This window comes from Dipodomys merriami, unplaced genomic scaffold (genome assembly GCF_024711535.1).
Source record: "Dipodomys merriami isolate MVZ:Mamm:240054 unplaced genomic scaffold, mDipMer1.0.p SCAF_26, whole genome shotgun sequence".
Lineage (NCBI taxonomy): Eukaryota > Metazoa > Chordata > Mammalia > Rodentia > Heteromyidae > Dipodomys > Dipodomys merriami.
Window position 1 is genome coordinate 5,787,038 of NW_027204048.1, and position 20,026 is coordinate 5,807,063.

At 43.4% G+C, this 20,026-nt stretch overlaps 1 protein-coding gene across 8 annotated transcripts in view; it reads left to right on the forward strand.

Moving 5' to 3' along the window:
- Auts2 (activator of transcription and developmental regulator AUTS2) overlaps positions 1-20,026 on the forward strand; it is an 836,783-nt gene that overhangs the window by 316,466 nt on the left and 500,291 nt on the right. The window contains exon 1 of one of the 8 annotated variants that reach the window (XM_070035597.1): positions 1,387-1,481. The exons of the other annotated variants lie outside the window; for them this stretch is intronic. Coding sequence (XP_069891698.1) covers positions 1,434-1,481 — 48 coding nt within the window. The 5' untranslated portion in view covers positions 1,387-1,433. Of the gene's footprint in view, positions 1-1,386; positions 1,482-20,026 lie in introns of those variants that run through there. 8 annotated transcript variants of the gene reach the window in all.

Below are 20,026 nucleotides of genomic sequence, written 5' to 3' on the forward strand. Positions count from 1 at the left end.
GTGCTGGTGTTTTTGCAGGTCTAGTATTTGGGGCTCCTGGGACAAATAAATGAGGCATAAGCAGCGAGCCCTCTGTGCTGCTCCTGGTCTCTCAGGAGTGGGCAAGTGGCACAAGTCAGCCCTCAGATGGCCTTTGACCCTTGGGATCATAGCACAGATTACCATTTGCTTTATTGCCCTTAACTGCTTTCAGAAGAAAGTCGGAACCAGGCAGTCCAGGGTCAGCAGCTGATGTTCTAAAGCTGTCCTGGAAGATGGAGGCTGATAACATCATGTATTCAAGCCCCTCTACTTCTCCTTCTCTCTGCCTGTGGGGTATTCTGTAGCATTCTGAGGAATCTACTTTTTAATCCCAATGGGTCTTAATTATTTTGTATTTGATTCATACGTGTCTTTACTTGGTTGTGGAGGTGTGGGAAGCAGGTATGTAAGGTAAGAACCCCCTACTGTCTTCCCAGTTCCCAGGTATTTAGCTAGTGTCATTAGAATGAATCCTAGGGCCTTGGTGCCTCAGTCACACCTGCTAAGCCATGTTCCTATATTTCGTCCCCTCTATTTTCTCTATTTCAGGTGTCTTGTAGAATCTTGAGAAGTTTAGTAAGGTGGTTGTATAACAAATATGAAAACACTCTCCTTATGTATAATTCTGAAAAATAACATATCTGAAAGTAGCATGTCCCCAGTTTTCTTTCCCTGGCTACAAGAGGCTGGAAGATGTTATCTCAGCTGGAGAGCCTCATGGATATGGGTTCATTTTTGCCAGAGAGACTGTACCATTTCTAGTGCTGTCACCCTCTGGGGACAAGAAGAAAGGTCACTTCCTGATCTTACTTTAGAGATCTTGAGGTTGGAGCTGTGGCAGGGTCCTTTTCCCAGATCTAGGCCCTTGTCATAATAATGTTTGGCCAGGTGTTAATCTGTGTCCCCAGGGAGACTGGAATTCATTATTCATCCTGTGAGAGGAGGGGGGCAGAGAAGGGCCTGTCCCAGGAGGGAGCCAGGGCCAGGCCTGCCTCCTGCTTACTGACATGAGCTGTTGGTGATGAAGGCTGGGCAGTCCATTTGAGGAATTCTCCTGTCATGCAGCCAAGAGAGAGGCAGAGGGAGGGCGGGAGGAGGGAGGCAGAGGCAGGCAGCTTGGCAAGGCTGTCCTGGTGTGCAGTTTCCGGAGCAAGATCACACAGGATGCTTCAGCACTAAGGAAGGTGTGCAGGAGATAAAGCAGAGGGCAAGAGAGGGAGACCAGGTTGAAACAGTGCACCTCCCCAGGTTTGGCCCTTGCACCCCTCCTGTCTGTGACGCCCTGGCACTTTGTGGGATACTCCGCCTCTGAAAGAAGCCTCTACAGTTGTTTTTCCCTCCAGCTCCAGGTCGTGGGGTTTCCCCCACTCTTACTTTTTTCTGTCTTCTGCTCAGAAGCAGGAGGAGACAAGATGATCAAGTCAAGCTGGTTCTATGTCAAGTTCAAGTATGCCGAGAAGGTAAGTCTGTACGCCTGCCCTTTCAGGGAACCCTATACTCCATCCAGTATGGCTACTCCAGCCATGCAGGGAAACAGACAGGGCCCAGATCTCTTGTTTGTGAGTGTATCTCCTCTGCCATAATGATTCTTGGATGAGACAGTCTCTGTGCTTGCAGTCTGACACTGTACCTTGTAATGGACTAAATTAAGGAAGGATTCTTCAGGCTGTTCTGTTTGTTTCTAGATGGAGGCATCAGAGGAGGAGGCAGAATACTGAAAAGCAGTAACAGAAGGGCACTGGATGCTGCTGTAGATTGAAGTGTTTTCAAGGGGCCTATTTGTTGGAAAACGTGTTATATGTTTGGTTCTGGCACAAACTGAAAACCTCTTTTCATACCTCTACTTAGCATACTCAGATTTTCTTTTTCTTTTTCTTTCTTTTTTTTTTTGGGGGGGGGTCCAATCGTGGGGCCTGAACTCTGGGCCTGGGCATTGTCCCTCAGCTCTTCAGCTGAAGGCTAGTGCTCTACCACTTGAGCCACAGTGCCACTTCCAGCTTTTTTCTTTTTGCTTATGTGGTGCTGAGGAATTGAACCCAGGGCCTCAGGCATGCAAGGCAAGCACTTTAACACTGAGCCACCTTCCCAACCCCTACTCAGATGTTTTAACTTTTTATTTTTACCTAACTGACTTTGCTTCTTAATGTGCAGATTATATAGATATAGGAAAAACTTTGAGTGAGATACATCTTTGCTGTCTGTTGGGGGCTTGTACTTTAGAGAAAAAGTGAATTTTGGTGGATCTGGAATGCTGATGTTAAACAGCTCTTTGTACTATTATTAGCAGGCTTTGAGACTAAAAGTATAGATTCCTCATCTTCACCTGCCTGAAATGTCTGCTAGGTTGGTTCTGTATCATCCATGTCCCTTACTCCGAGGTTTCCAGCATCCTGAAAGGCCTCTCTGATGAGGTCTTTCCTCCTGATGTGCTTGCTGAATGCAGCGGCACACTGCCTGTAGAGTTAGGTTGAACACGGGAGAAGGGCATGGATGCCACAGAGAGTCATGATCTAGTCATGCCTCTTACAGTTACATAGAACACATAAACCACCTCCCCTCATCCACTTATGGAAGAAGTCCTAGCACATTGGGCTCAGTCTTCCTACATGGTTTCTTCAGGATTCGTTTCTTTCTCTTTTCTTTTCTGGGGGATGTAGACAAGGATTGTGTAGCTCACTCAGACTGGCCTGGAACCTCAGATACTTCTATCTTAGCCTCCCCAATACTATCCCGTTGGCCTTCCCTTCCTGCCTCCCTCCCGTTCCCCTTCCCTCCTCAAAACTCTAATTGCTTTCCTCCCTCCCTTCTTTAAATGACCAAAAAATTATTTGTTCTCTACCTTTAATGACATTACAGAATTAAAAAAAATATCCCTCCTCTATTCTAAGCTCATTTGCATTGTTAGCTATTAAAGCTGTGATAGGCAAAATATCATTTCTCTGTGTTAAGACAGGGAAAAGTTATTGTCTAGTTGGGATTTATTTTTTACCTCAGAAGAGTCTTGTCCTTTGAGAAGCCTGCTACCCTTTGTTTGCTGTTAGGAATTTTGATAACTGCAGCTGCCTCTGCCCTCCCTAACCTTTTTCTCCCATCTTGAGAATTTTCTCTTGGGAACTTGAAAGATAAGAGTTCAGTGCTATGAATAAGCTAATGCTAACAGGAGAAAAGCATTTCAAGAAAGAATCTTCATACAAAGAAAAAGAAAAGGCAGTTAATTGCTTTGTTTGAATTACAGACTTTCTCTTCCTTGAGCCACCAGTCAGGGAGGGAAAGAACACGGCAGAACTTGGTGTGATACAGAGTGAGGCCTGTACCTGAGGCTCCACACCTGCTCTGGGGACGTCCACCCTGTTGTGTGACCACAGGGGAAGGAGAGCAGAAGTCTCCATACTCTTTGGGGATGCACGTGGTGTCTCAGCTCTCAGCGGTTATCTTAGAGGCACCTTGGTTCCTTCAAAATGATTTGTTTTAATATTTAGTGACTGATTGATTGACTGATTGAAGCACTGGGGTTTGAACTTAGGAACTTGCTAGGAAGGGCACTCTTAACACTGAGCCACCCCTGCAGTCCTGTTTTAGAATTTACATTGGGGATTGTTTCCCCCTAAACTCAACAACAACAAAAAAATGAATTGTCTTTCATCTGGAAAGAAAAAAAAAGGCCCTAGTGCAAACATAGGGATGAATGTAAGCATTCTCAATCAATGTCCCAATCAACTAGGGTTCCAGGAGTGTGCCTCCGGTGCCCCAAGAACCTTTGATTTTTCTTTATAGCTTCTATAAAGCTGAGACACATTACTTTGCTATAGCATTGTATCTGTTTTTCTTGGTTTTAAATGTGTTTGTGATTGCTTGCTGAAGCATCTCTATGGTGGGTGTTTTGCAATCTTCTCAGACATTCTTGTATCTCTGGTACCAACATTTGGTGTCTGAATTGTCTTTTTCTGTTCGGGTTGACATTTTCTCATTTCTGGTGTAAAGAGTGAGTGATACTTGATTGCAACAGAGATATTTTGGGTATTAGGTTTCAGAACTCACCTCTTATCTAAATCCTTTGTTTCTAGCTTCTTTCTCTGCCAGTTCTCCAGCAGTGCTGGAGATGGCCACTGGGGAGAAGTCCACATTTACAGCTTGACTTCAGTTGTTACCCAGGTGGGCTCCACCATTCCTGCCGGCTGCCACTGACATCGCAGCAGCTGTGACGGGAGGGGCGCTTGCGTCGTGTTATTGTCTCAGTCTTGGCCTCCATACACACTTCGATCCTGTTATCTTAGACATGATGTCCACACATACTTGGGGTTGGTTTCCTTACACTTAGGCACTGCTTGAGGGTATGAAAGCCAACACATGGCTTCTCTTGTTTCTGGTCCTTTAGATTAGTGAGCATACTTTTTAGGGCCTTGATTTCTCCCAGATGACTATTTCTAGGTTTTTGGTTTCTTTAATTCTGAGCCTAGCACATGCACCCCCCCAAATCCTGGGAAAGTCCAGATCACACTCCTGTTGGGTCTCCAGGTGTCAAGCTCCAGTCTTCCCTCTCTTCATCTGTCAGAGTCTAATGGTACTTGTTTCATCTCTAGTATTCTTCATCTCTAGGTTCTCAGTTGAACTTAGAATACATAATAAGAAAAAGTATGCCTACTTCCTTTTTGCTACAATCAGAGTTCCTTAAGATGCATTTTAAAAGGGATGAAATTATATAATGTTTTTAAGTATTTGAACTGCACAGGGCCTGAGAGTAAATGCAGAATGGAGGGGATAATTGTCTTTTATTATCTTCTTTATGTGCTTCAAATTGAAATGTCAGTCATACTTTGCTAATCTCTGTTTGAAGAAACTCCATTTTAAGCTTACCAAGCATTATGTAAATTTTATTCTCCACCTCATAGACATCTGCATCTTCAAAACTCTTTATTACTATCCCATCAAGATATAAGTCCAAAAGGAAATGTACTTACTACCTGGTACATGTAAATGTAACCCTTTGTATATCACCTCTATAATAACAATAAAGTAGATTTAAAAAAAAATAACGAAAAAGATATAAATCCATAAAACAACATCATTTCTTTTTTTGTTGTTGTTGTGTTTTTTGCTGGTCCTTGGGGCTTGAACTCAGGGCCTGGCCACTGTCCTTGGGTCTCTCTGTGCTCAAGACAAGTGCTCTACCACTTGAGACACAGCACCACTTCTGGCTTTTTCTGTTTATGTGGTATTGAGGAATTGAACCCAGGGCTTCATGCGTGCTAGGCAAGCACTCTACCACTAAGCCACATTTCCAGCCCAACATCATTTCTTTTTCCAGGTAATTTTGGCAGTGAATTTGTATAAGATTGGAATTATTCATTTTGCTTTCATTGAAAATTTTTACCTACTTCTGACAGAAAGTAACAGAGAAGACAGTACTCTTTTTATTGAAAGATCATTCTAACATTTTTCTAGAAAATTTTATTTTTTAATTTATGCAGATTAGTTGTACAGGTGGTTTCATGTATATATTTTGTATATGCATATAATATACTTTGATCAAATTCATATCCAGTATTGCACTTTCTTATCTCTTCTTTCAGATAGTTTTTACAGGTTTCATTATTGTATTTTCATCCATATGAATGAACTACTTTGCTCATCTATACCCTTTTCACCTTCTGCTGATCTCAATCCTCTTTTGCACTTTTGTCATTTATTTGGAATTAGGTGGGGAGAAATTATTTGTTCTTGGTTTGCTAGGAAGTCTTACTTTATGAAACTGTTCTGAGACTATTTTATTATTACATCCTATTGTCAGCCTTGCTTAGAACTTTATGCCACATCTCTTCAAAGTTAAAAAGTATGTACTCTAACTCAGTCTTCAACTTCAGCGCTTATTTGAAATCAGTTCATGTACTATGTTTGGAAATGTATCATTATGTGTGATGATTGTACTAAAACTGTTAGTAATATTTTATAGAGTTTCTGTCACAAAACCAACAGGGAAAATCAGCTAGTCGGGAAATTTGGAGCATGGCCCTGTGAATCTCTCTAGCTCATCTGGTGGGCAGTGGGATTGGACAGGGGACAGCTTAGCTTCTTTCTCATACTCTCACTTGTTACTTGGTAGAAGATACATTTTTTTTTTTTGCAGCAGGAAGATTTGATCTTCCTACCAGGCTATACTATAAAGTTATCATCATCCTTAAAGAGAAATCATTTCAATGTAAAGAGCATTTACACTTTTGACAGCTCAAATAAGAATCTTTAAGGATGAGTAGCTGCCTGAAAGTTCTAAGGCTTCATTTGCCATTGATGGATTTCAGTTGCAGTCATTTCTTCAACCAAAAAGAATCTCACTTTCAGAGACCACCTCAGTACTGGTGTATTGGGAAAGTAAAAGATGTGGCTAGGGTAAATCCAAGACCTGTCTCCAGACTCTCAGAGTGTATGGAGCAGGACACAAGCCAGCACCTGCATTCATTGTTTCTTCAGTGTGTCAGAGGTGTTCACATCTTTGTGCCAGGGACCTCCAGTGCCTTTCCACAGCGAGGTCATCTCCCCGTGGAGGGCTTCCCACTAGACAGAGAAAATGGCCTCAACTTTATTAGATTTTTTTTGCTTTATTTTTTGCATTGGTATGTAACACTTGGAATAAATACAAATATTTCATGGTTGTTCATCATGGGTTACATGAGAAAAATCATAAAAGAAACTAATGAATTAAGCTTCACCAAGTGGAGGTTTTGTGCTGAGCACATGTCAGCTAAGCTGCTGACTCTTCTCTTCCCACTAGGTACCACCAGCCTTTCCTCACCTGCCACCTACGTGTTAAAGTTCATTGTTCTCTCCCCCCACCCAGAAGTAGGGGTGTGTGTGTGTGTGTGTGTGTGTGTGTGTGTGTGTGTGTGTGTGTGTGTGTGTGTGTGTGTGTGTGTGTGTGTGTGTGTGTGTGTGTGTGTGTGTGTGTGTGTGTGTGTGTGTGTGTGTGTGTGTGTGTGTGTGTGTGTTTATAGTAAGCTGGAGGATCAAGGATAGTATAGAAAGAGCCAAATCTAAAGTTCAGTTTTATAGAGGGAGGGAAGAAGAACTGAAAATTATACAAGTGGGTTTTAGAACCTCCTTTGCTTTATCTGAAGGACCTGACCTGTGGAGGACTTATAAGAAGTTAACTCAATTTTCCTGTAAGTAAAACTAGCCTTAGTAGGTTTGGAGTGGTATGCTTTAGTGAGCTGTTGTCTTGTAGAGGAACTTTCATTGGCTGTTGATATATTAACACATTTTGCATAGGAGATGAGGTCTGGCAGTTAGATGCTGCTCATTGAGGGGAGGTCAGAGTATTCGTTATGAGATATACATTTGGTCTGATTGAGGCCAATGAATATTCATCACAAACAAGTAGAATGTATTTCCTTTTAATTCCATAAAGGAATATATGACCTGACCTTGTATTTTCTTTTTTACTTCATATTTGATTTCTTGTTCAGGATTGCTAGTTCACTAATGTCTGATATGAGGAATTAACACATGTAGGTGAAATCAATACCATCCCTGTTGTCTCAAGAGGGAGGAGAGTTTATTGTCTGTGATGTCTGAACTCACCATAACCATCTAGATGATGCTTGTTATGGGAATTCTATATGGTCATCCCTCACCGTATCATGCTTCACTTATTGCAGCTTCACCATATTGCAGAGTTTTCACTATATTGCGGGATTTTTCAGTATTAGAAGTGTTTATATAAAAATTTATGTTTTCAATTATTTTTTCCTGAAAATTTTAAAGCAACATAAAAATATTAAAAATGTTAATTAAGGTTAAAAAGAGAGTGGGAAAGGTTTATAGGACAGTGGGACAGCCTGATAGCTTGATATATATATTTATGAATAATAAAATAAATATAATGTTAGTTATCAGAATAGTGTTGTAATGAAGCCAATTGGATTAGGGCCTACTGAGAACTCGTCTGTCTCCTTTGTCTCCCTTCTGTCCTAGGAGGTAAGAGATCTGTATAGGAGCCAGTGAGGGCAGGATCGTGAACTGTGCTTTTTCTCTGGCTGCTCCTTAGATTATCTTTCCGAAAAGCTGAGTGGCTTAGTACAGTGAATACTAAGAGGAATGCATTCCTCTCCTCTCTGGGGACTTAAGTAGTACTTAACACTACTATAAAGTCCTCAGCAGTGGCTTTCTCGGGTGTAGAATTGGTCTAAGGAAGATTAAAAGAACAAGGGAGGCTTTGTGTGCTGTTTCTTTTCCTTTTCTTCTCCCTCTCCTGCTCCAGGCTATCTGCAAAGAAACATGGAGTATTTCTTAGGGCCTCTGGGCGTACATGTTATATATGTGTGAGTCTGAGAGGCAAATGAGAGGCAGAAGCCAGGCACGACTTCCCAGGGGGCCTCGTCAGACACTGCTAAAAGGGAAGAAAAGTTGCACTTTTCCCAGGCAGTGAGCCACATGTAGTGCAGACTCATGTGGGTCTGGGCACATTGTAAAGCCGTGGGTGGCCATTTGCTTAGGTGCTGGACAACATAAAGTCTGTCTGTTGACTATGACTTATATTGTGTTTTTATCAGTGGGGAGACATGTTACAAGTCCAGGACTTTGACCTTGTTGATTCAAGCAGTATCATTTTACCTTATTTTCTTTCCAAAGATCTGCCAGTTGACAGGGTAAGTTTTATGTTAACAGAGAAAAGTCCTAAACTGTTTGTGAAATTTTTGATAGGATCTATCGTAAATGTTTATTCTTACAAACAACTTTTGAGTAGCAGAGTTACTGAGGCCAATGAGCAATGTGTTTCTTTGATTTTTTTTAGTTGTGTTCATCTTGCTTGCTTTTGTTTATCAGCAAAGCAAATCAGTTTCCTTCTGCTGTGTGTGTGTGTGTGTGTGTGTGTGTGTGTGTGTGTGTGTGTGTGTGTGTGTGTGTGTGTGTGTGTGTGTGTGTGTGTGTGTGTGTGTGTGTGTGTGTGTGTGTGTGTGTGTTGAATTGGTCTCTAGTGGTCCTTCCCCATACCCCTGTTGATAGAAGACTGTCTTCTCTTCCTGATCACCCTAGGAGCACTTGGTGGCAGCCTAGCTCTTGGCACCTGTTGCTTTGTCTGATGGTTGGCTGGCCCAGTGGAAGTGAACTTGGGGGACTGTGGTGGAGGAGCTGGCTGCTGCTGTCAAGTGCCCTTTGGTCTCCAGGTGATAGGAATGGTATCTAGTCAGTGATGTACATTTTGGAAATTAATTTATTGGCAGTTTTTTTTGACAAGGAGAAACTGGTGAACTATGGTGAACTGGGAATAAGCTACTCTTCCTTCAGTTGTCTCTGAAACCTCTTAAGTATGTGGTAAGTGCAGCCTTGGCTGCTGTCCTCACACAGGCTGGGGAGCAGGCCTAATCTCTGCAGTGCAGGGCAGCATGTGCTTCTGCCTCTTCTGAGCTCTGGGAACACTGGACAGGGGCCCTGTAGAGTGGAGCCACACACTATGCTGACGTTCATGTCCACAGCCAGATCTATGCAAAGCACATCCCCCACTGAAAATCTTCCAGCCTTTCTGTTGCACTAAGAATAAATTTCACTTGATAAGAGGCCCCGCCCACTTCCCTTCCCACTGCCCTAATAGGACCCCAAGACTCTGCCCCTTGTGGCTTAGGCCATTCTGCCACACATCTCCTGTGGCAGGCTCCATCTTCACTGTGGTCTTTTGCACCACCTATTCAGTATTCCTTCCTTTGTACCAATCTCCCCATTGAAAATTCTGCCCCTGTAAGCATAATGGACAATGCCTGGGCTTTGTCTGTTTTCTCTTGTTGATTGAAAGCAATTCCAATGAGCACAGGATCTGGGGGATGTTATTCATTGCTGTATCCCCATCACCTAGAATAAGTATGGCCTGCATGAGTGCACTCTGTAAACCTGCTGGCTGGGCACAGTACTGCAGGGCAGGGTGTGCTAGCAACTTCACAAAAGTAGTTGATGGGCTCAGTTCTTACAGCAGTGCTTTCCTTAGCCCAGAAAGGTTGACAGAAACCCAGGGCTTGGACTCAAAGTCACAGGTAACGACAGCTCTCCCTGCAGGCCACTCAGGTCTGGAAGTGCCTCCAGGTGAGGATGGCTCATGCTGCTGCAGTCCTCAGGCCAACCTCTCCAGTTAGGCAGTCCTTGCTTCAAGAGCCGCGTGTTCTGACATCTGAAGAGGACTTTAGAAACACACATGCACAGCCTTGTTGTTTCCATGCTCTGAACTTTTACCCGAATTTGCTAAGAAGTCAGATGTGTCCACATCAAATAATTTGGTCTAGTGGATACTCTGTCTTACCCTGTCAACAGTCCTATTAATTTAAGTTTTTCTATTATTTTTTGAGCTCAGGGTCTCACTGCTGGACAAATGCTGTACCACTTGTACCATGTCCTCAGTCCTTTTGCTATAGTTTGTTTTTAAATAGACTATCATTTTTTTGGCCTAGAGTTGGTATGGACTGTGAATTCTCTACCTATATCTCCTCATAGCTGAGATCACAGGTATGTGCAGCCATAACTGGATTGTTTTGTAAGACAGGGTTTCACTAGCTTTTTTGCTTATGCTGCCCTCAAACTGTCATCTTCCCATTTCCATACTTTTCTTGGCTGGAATTATAGGTGTGAACAACTGCACCTGGCTTAATATCAGAGATTTTGATGTCAAAGTGAGAATTCATAGCACTTATTTGATTAAGCCATGTGTTTTTTCTGACGCAAATACAGAGATAATTCTTCCCAATTACTTTTAAAGATTATATTCCATGAATTCTAGCTAGAAGTAGCTTTGGAGTTCAGGGCTGGGTACATAGCTCAAACTCTGCCCCTTGGCCAGAGTCGAGAAGCCCAAGAACGGTACTGAAGTGGAAGGATGCAGAATTTTAAATCTGAATAAATTCACAGCCATTCTCTGATACACTGTGATGTCTCTTGGGTGGATAAAGGCATTTCATAGCTACCCATAAAGACCTGATCTGACACTGTCATTCAGTGCACTTAAGCAGGAAACATATGGGTCCTACAACTGCGTGACATACTTGAAGAAAAAGCAGTATGAGGGAGCATTCATTCTCCTGTAGCCAGGTCAAGAGATAGGACAACCAAAGTTGACTGCAGACTGCAGACTTCCAGTGAGCCCTGGCATGAGAGATGCTACAAAATCTTGGGGACAGCACAAATTGTTGGGGACTTAGCTTCAGACAATGGTATTGAGTAAGTACCAAACCCTTGCATGTGTTTGTGGTGATGCTGAATTTATATAAGGAAGAGAACATCCTTATTTTACACTCAGCCTCAAGGAAGGGGTATAAGGGGTGCAAGGTTGTAAAAAGTATGATGTCTGCAGATAATTTCACATCGTCCAATGCAGTTATGTGTATCCATTTTGGTGAGTGTATGCTGAAAAAGAGGGAGTGTAAGAGGGAAGGAGAGAGAAGAGATGGGGCATGCATGTTAGTGAACTGTATTAGAAACTTATACTTGGTTCATGTCAGTAAAAGTGACCTCAGCACTGAAAAAATAAAAACATCAATATATGTGCACACATAAATACATGTTTCATATACTGTATTTCATTGATTTTAGTGCAGTTTTTAGTAATGGTTACAGTAGTAATGCGGAAACATTTTTCTTCAGCTTCATACATTATAATAGATATTCTTGAAATAGTTTTCTTTATCCTCATTGAAAATTAGATACTTTACATCTGAAAATCTGAGTATGGAGCTGAAACCAGAAGAAAGTTTTCAGCCATGTAAAGTATTCTCAAGTAATACTTCAATACTCAAGCAGTGTTTTCTGTATAGTGGTTTAGCCCAAACACAAGTAAGCCTTCCCCTTTGACGATCACAGCTTCAGGATTATGAAATCAGCCTCGGACCTCCTGTCCATGAGAATTCCTCACTAGTAACGTCTGGCCTCCCACTTGTGTGGTCTCAGGTTTTAGAACAGACTGAGGTGATTACTGCCAGTTTCTAACCACTATTGTGCTTGTACTATTTAAATGCTAGAATTGGACGGCTAGAGAAGGTTTACAACTAATGTTCCCAAAAGACCTGTATGTACTGTGTCTCAGTGGGTATGAATAGGGATGTTTTTGTTTTTGTTAGGTGTCTTACTTTTTTCAGAGTTGTCTTTAGAAAACCTGCACCCATCCAGTGGATCATGAATGTCATGACTGGATTCTGATGAAATCATAGAGTTGTAGCAACTCAAGTAATGTATCACCTACCCTTTAGTGCTCTTTCAATATGTGGACAGGTATTTCTGTCTTTGATTAGCTCACACCCACCATGCAAGTCCCTTCTACCAAGTGCTTATGGAATATATAGAAACACATGTGCAGTGTGTGTGTGTGTGTGTGTGTGTGTGTGTGTGTGTGTGTGTGTGTGTGTGTGTGTGTGTGTGTGTGTTCTGGAAATTCTCTGGGCAGGAACTTCTGTCCAACAGCTGGGTGTGTCTGTGTAGGTGGGTTTTTCTTTAAAGTTTTTTATTGTAAAAATAGTGTACAGAGGGATTACAGTTAAATGAATACATTTCCTATTGAGTATTGTTACCTCCTCCTTTGTTTTTGCCCTCCCATCCCTTCCTTCCCCACCTCCCCAATTCTCTCCTCCTCCCTCCCCCCCCAAGTTGTAAAGTTCATTTTCTACATAGTTTCTTTTACATCTCATTGTTACAATGGGTCAACCTGTATCCTTGTTTCAGCATTTTGTTACCTCAAAGCACTGAAGGCTAGAATCATTCCAGAGTGCTCATGGCTTTCCGAGGCTGTACCACATGCTGTACCTGGCTTTGTGTCCCCTAATCCCCCCTGATGCTGGAATTCCCAGTCTGGCCCCTGTCAGGAGAGGGAGGCTGTAGACACCACTGATGGATCGCAGGCTTTTTCTCCAGAGAGCAAACAAGCACTTTTTGTTTAGGCTCACTAATGTTTGGCAGAGAAATATAGCTGTAATTATTATCCTGGTTCTTGTTCTTTACTCCCACCCCCAAGTTTTGCTCTCCCCACCCCCAGCTCTACATAAAAGCAGCTAGCACTGGATCTGAAATAAATGTCATGAATGAATAATAATTTCTTTCATTTACACAGTAATTAAACCTGTTGAATGCTGACTTAATGCTTTACTGCGCTTTAATTTGACTGGAAGATTTGGCCTTTGTGAAGGCAAAGAAGAGGAAAAAAATAGAAATTAAATAGCTACCAAGACTACTGAGGAGGACATGTTTAGAGCCCTTCCTCCCTGTTTCTCCCCTTTATGTGTGCTTGCCCTCTGTGTTCTGGAACTTGATAGCTAGGGGTTGTTCCCCGAATCAGCTTTCATGTTGTGTATCTAGCAGTGTCCAGCAGCGGGGTCCCATCCCAGGACTAGGCCCACAACTGCCCTTGCCCTCTTTCTGCAGTTGTCCTTAGGATCACCAATGCTGGCTTTCTTCTGGTTCTTTCCACATCCCATTTCTTCTCCACCCATGTGAGACTAGAGTCAGGGGTCTATAAAGCCACGGCAGGCACCCTAGGTCTGTGTGGAAGTTTGACAGTTGATTCCGTGCCAGAATTGCTTTAGGACATTTGCTATTCTTCTGCCATTTGAGGCCTTCTGCTTGTCACCCTCTGGGTTTCTCCTCCTCTCTGGTGAGTCCAGGAGCTGATGCAAGTTGGCAGCATACCTTGCTGGTCTTGGAAGGCAAGTGCTGTGCATGTCAGAGAGGAATGCCTGGCCATTTGAATAAGCCAGGCCTTCCTAGATCCACTAAGTGGGAGTTTCTGAGTATCTGTATAATGCTCTGGTCCTGCTAAGATGCTGTTGTTTTATCTGCTGCTTAGAGGTCTCTGGGAGTGCTGTGTGAGGAACAGCAGTGTGGGGAGGAACTCTAGACCCCATTCATGAATCCACAGCATACATGAGTGATACCACATCAGCAGTGCAGGCAGGAATTCTGGACTCTGTCCCTACATCTACAGCAAGTATGGGTCATGAGGCATGCGCTATTGGAAGGAGAGGTACCAGGAGCACTGTTGCTGCTGCCTTCCTAGCAGAGTGGTGAGCCACAAATGGAGGTGGAGCCTGTGCAGTGTTCTGTGTTGTCAGTGGGGGTGGGGGAGCTGGCCATAGCTAACAAAGCTACTTTGTAGGAGGGTGGTATGATTGTTCTCTCTGTAGAAATGATGAAGGTGTGAAAATAAAGTCATCCCAAACCAGATGCATGCATTGATGGGACTGTTCAAGAATGGTTACTGAGTTCCTCCATGTGTCAGACAGTGCCGCAGGGCAAGGGTCACAGCATCACTGAAACCACTCCACCCCGCCCCTTTCCTCTTTTTCCTCCTCCCTCTCCCCTTTCTTCTTCACTGGAGTTTGGGCTCAGGGCTTTCTGCTTGCTAGGCAGGTATTATTTGAGCCACATTTCTACCCTTTTTCTTTAGTTATTTTTTAGATAGGGTCTTGTATTACTTGCTACCACACCAGCCCTCCTGGAGCCTCCTTTCTAGTGGGAAAATATAGGGAAGAATATCTAAGGTAAGAGTCACTGTTTAGAAAAGGCAAATTCAGATGAAAAGGGACTTCTGTAACACACTGTACTCTGAATTTGATTTCTTTTTGCAGAGTTGACCACCCTAGAGGAGCCTAGAGTGTTGTTACATATGTGTGTGTGTTGAGTGTGTGTGTGTGTGTGTGTGTGTGTATACACGCATGTGCACACACACAAGTGCAGTGGGGGTCCACATCATTTCCTTTCCTGGAATAAGATGCATTTCCTGGGGATTCCTTTGAACATTATTACCTAAATCCTCATAGCCAGTAACAAGAAGAAAAGGCAAGGTAATACCACAGCCTTCCCTTCCCTGTGGGTAGTTGCCCTCCCAGAAGAGAACTGCATGCAGTTTGCAATCTCACATTCAAAATGCTATTGTTTGCTGGTGGACTCGTGCATTGGCAGGGCTGCAGTGTGTGAGTTGTGGCGAGGCTGGTAGACACTATTTGAAGCTCACTGGAGAGTCGTTCCCACCGGAAGAGACTCAATTGAATGGTGAACTGAGGTAACCAGTTGATGTTTGCATGCCTAGGGATTGTGCATTCCTGCACAATTCAACTGGGTGCCATTTTCTTAATATTCTTGGTGTTTCTTGCAGTTGAAACAGCACACAACAAATGGCAGAATCCACATTATTTTCAAATTGTCCTCACTATGTGAAGCGTGTTGGAAGAAACTCATGTTTTCAAATGAGCTTTATGGCAGGCCTGTCTGCACTCAGAGCATGATGCAGCCTAATGTAATTGGGCACTGCAAATAGACTAGTGTGGAGAGTGCTCTGAAGGGAGAGGAAGGACAGACACAGTGTGTTAAGGTATACCGTGCTGTGCAACCAGGGCTGTGTCCTGCTCACAGGCCCTCAAATACTCTTCTGTTCCTTGTGTTCTATTCTGTATTTAAATATTCTGATAATGAGCTCAGGCAAGTCATTGCATAAGATGATGGTTGTATTCAGTTGTACACTTTATGTTTGGCCTAAAGACCACAAATACAGTGGTAGCTAGAAAATGCCTTCCTTGCCTCTCTTTGCAGAGTGGATCATTTACTCTCTTGTTTCAAGTGTGGCATGAGAGTATTCAGCAGGTAGATAGGAAGAGAGAAAGAATTCAATTCTCTATCCTTCATCTTTTTATTTGAACCAAGAGATGTGTGTTTCTAACATCACTTAAATTATTAAACATAAACAGCAAGCAGAATAATCCAGCAGATGGTTAAAGAGGATCCCATCTGCCCCATCTCCATCCTTGTTCTCTTCAACCTCCATTCTACCCAGATTAGCAGATGGCACCAGTTCTTGGCCCATGTCTCTTGTCCTCTGATTGTAAAGGGTTGTTCTTTTGCCCACCTCCTTTAAAATAACATCAAAAAATCAGTAATGACTGACAGTGTGTCTACTGGCCAGAGCTGTGATTCCAACAGACAGAAGCTTGGCCTCAACCCAGCCTTCTGTATTGCATTAGAGTGATTCTACTGGCAAGAGCAAGAGTGGTTGATGGAGCTTGGGCTTGAGATCCTGGAAGGCTTATTCTGTGGTGGTTAGAAACCCCAAAGCAGAGGGAAAGATGGAGCAGAGGCTTTTCCACACTGCAATCTGGCAAAGGGTATGGGAAAATGTAAGAGAAGTAAGGGAAGATGTTACTGCCCATGGTGGGTGACACTGTGCCCCAGTGAGAGAGTGCAGGATGCATTAATTCCCATTGTGCATGAGAAAGAAAATGACTTTCTAACTAAACGGGGAGAGAAAGTTTGACAGATGAGGTGGAAGTTGAAGGCAGAAGAATGTGTCCTGACAGAATAGCTGCCTGCCTGTGAAGAATCAAGAGTCAAGGTCCCTGGTATGCATGAATTACAGACTCATGGTAATCTGTGAGGAAATGTGTTTTGACTTCAGTCTAAACAATCTAAGTAAAGTCTTTAACCTTTCGTGTGCATGTTGGCTAGTACTCTAGAGTCAGTGATATAAGCACACACCCAGGAAAGGCTGGATTGTTATTAGAAAGGCAGAGTTGACTGACAGTTCCTCTTCAACAAGACTGCTAGCACCATAACCCAGGGGCACCTTACAGACACGCTTGTGAACAAGTGGAGAAACTAAAGGAGTGGTGTTGTAATCAGCCAGATCCAAAATTAATATCGTAATTACTTCTGAGGCTACTGGCTTCAAGAAAATGTTTTACTCTGAGTATTGCTTTGTAGGAGCTTCCCAGAAATATGTATTTTTCACTATCTTAGTCTGATTTTTGTTCATGACATAGATGAAGACAGTTCTTTCAAATGATAAAAAAAAAAAGGTAAATGAAAAAAAACCAGAAGATCTGACTAACAAATTAACTGAATTAGATAACCAAGTTTGGGCCTAGACAGTAGGGAAGGGTACAGAGCTGGGTAATTTAGGGACCTGGTGTGTGGGGGTATCTTCAGATATCACTTTGTTCCATCTCCTCTGTTTGAATGCATGGTGTTTACTTCTCTCCAGTGGCTGCTGGTTGCATTGTGGACACAGGCTTTGTTCATGGGAGCTGCAGAAGGATGGGCATGCTGGCTTCTCCCTGGGCAGAGAGGAAAGCCTTCCTCTCCAACTCAGTAGATGTGTTCAGGGCACCTTGGGTTGGCATGTTGTCTATAGAGGGTGTGGCAAGGGTTTGGGGTATCAGTGGCAAGGCTTTGGGGAGGGCTCATGGAGGGGGATGGCAAGGCTTGGGGGGTCATGGAGGGGGATGGCAAGGCTTTTGGGGGAGTTCAGTGGGCATCTAGTCTGCCTTTGAGTAACTAATGATAATTAGCATGTTTGTATGTGACCTCATAGTGTGCTCTACATTCCATGTGGAAGAGGGACTATATTCCATTCTAATCTTGTGTGTTTGATAGACAACACATATAGATCTAGATTAACTGATTGTTTCTAGCAATGGCATGCAATGACTGGGAAGTTCCTCCTGGAACTTCCTACTGGAGCTCATGGCCTCTAAGCAGAGATGACCATGAGAAAGGCTGTGGGAACAGAAACATGCTGCCTGAGTGCTGGGGGCAGACTTCCCCTGCTCACGCTGGGAAGATTGAGCAGTGCCTGGAGATAGACCTGACCAGGGCCCTGAACAGAGTGTGGGGGCTTTTGTAGGAGGCTCTGGGGGCCGGTCCAGCTATGCAGGCATCACCAGGCCAGAAGGAGTCTGGTCGAGTCTCAGTAATGGTGAGGTTCCCAAAGGGGATCATTGGCTAAAATAAAGCCATACTTGGTGTAATTTTAGTACATTTCATGTGCATGTGTCACCGTTCTTTGAAAATGGGTTTTCTATGCTTAGCATGTGGGACAACTCAGAATCAGAATATTTGATCAATATCATATGTCATTCCTTTGAAATTATGACATGACTGTGTGTATGCAGTATATAGTGTTACCCATTTTCTGGCTTCAGAAGTGAGCATTAAAGTGGAAGCAAATGTGTGCATGTGTCAGTGAGCAGGGAAACATGGCTGCGCCCCCGTGTTTCCAGGCATCAGGTAGTGCTGACGATGCCTGTCCCCAGAAGGAACACTTGTCTCTCATTGCAGATTTTACTCAGTTCTCCCCAAAGACCAGTATTATCTAACTACTAACTAACACAAACCAGAGCACACATCATTCTTTCTTGAAAGAGACAACTGGAAAAAGTTTCACACGCAGGCTCCCACAACGCTATTGGTACATTTTTTTCCCTTTCCATGGTGACACTTAAAATTCATTCCACATTGCCCGTAAGAGCACAGAGGAGGGAGAGCAGCCTGCATTTGCTAGCTTTGTCTGTTCCTCCAAAGAACAGGAGTGCTTGGGAAAAGAAAGGCAGGCGTTGGCTGTTCAGATGTGTGGGAACAAAGCAGTGGAGATGAGAGGAGCGCGGCAGCTGGGGGCTTTCAAACACGGCACGCGGCTGCATGCTTCCTTTGCTGTTGGAGGAGCAAAAAGCTGTTTCCTGTCATTCCCCATCTTGTCACTTCCACGACCAACATCTTGCTGCTTCTGTACCAGCTGCTCTTGTTGTGTTTCTTCCCCTTCGCAGACAGATGGTACCAGAGCTTTGATAGCCTCTCCCTCCCAGTGCCAGGGAAGTTCTCTGTGTGCTGCCTCCGCCTCTGCCCCTGCCCCTGCCCCTACCCTTGCCCTTGTAACAGAATGCAAGGGTGGAGAATGGTCCACTGGAGGCTCAGCCTCCACAGGACCATAGTGTAGGCTTCTAGTGGCTTCTGGGAAATGCAGCTCACATCCCAGCTCTGTCTGTGCCTCCATTTTGCTTCTAAATTTATCCTTAGAAGGCAGAAGTGGGTAAACTTTGGAGCCTTTGCTTCCAGAAGTATTAGGGGTTTGAGGTAGTGGGGAGAGGATTTTTTTTGTAGTGTTGGGGAGCAAAAGTCAGCTCTTGGGCCTCAACTCTGATCTCCCACATCAGAAACTCCAAGCGGGGAGCCCAGCATGTGGAGGGTTTTTTGTTTCTTCTGTTTTGTGGGCCGTGTTGGGGACCGATCCAGGGTCTGTGCATGCTGAGCAGGCAGTTCACCTCTGAGACAAGTCTAGGATTTTTCAAAGTCAAGATTTCTTTATCCTCTGAACCCAAGATAGGAGTTCTCCGGATATTCTTATTTGCTTCTTTAGATTTGTTTTGTTTTTGTTGGTACTGGAGTTGCAGGACCACCTTCTTGCTAAGCATGTACTCTGTTACTTGGACCACACCTAGCTCTCTTGTATTTTAGTTATATTTTTTTGTGATAGAATGTTGTGGTTTTTCCCAGGGCCAGACCCAGACTACAAGGTCTTCCTACCTCTTCCTCCTCAGGCCTGAGCCACTACCTTGCCCTTTTCATATGTTCTAAAGGGCTGGTGTGGCACACAGTTTAGATGCACAGGTCATGCAATTTCTGGTTAATTGCTCCCTTTATACCTTCTCCTTTAAAAGTTCCTCAGTGAGGATGGAAACTAAGAAATTCATGCAGAAAATGCCCTTCACAAGGAAGATACTGGATGGAAAGCACCTGGTTGGCTAATTTTGTTACCTCGATTGTTATTCTTATTGCTGATAAAAATAGCATCTGCAAGGATCAACTTTGGCCTTTTCTACCCAATGATAGTTGTTTTTCTAAGTAGAAAAATAATTCTGTAAAGAACTCAGCAGAGCTATTATAGAGGGCAGAACCACGTGCTGTTCTGTAATACCACTCTTACACTTGTGCACTTCCAGGTAGCTTTTCTTCAGTTAGTATATATGTGCTTATGTTCTTAACTGATAAGCTTACATGAACCCTGGGCTTTTACCAATGTGGATGTGGTGACAGTCATACTGATGATGGTAATGATGCTAACCCAGATTCATTGAACATATACTAGGTGACAGTTGCTGTGATAAGTGCTTCATATGCATCAATTGGTTCAGTTCTTACACCGTTCCCATAAATGAAACATTCTTTATCTTCATTTTAGACTTGAAAAAGGAAGGCTGAATGTGCTGAGTAATTGTGCTCAAGG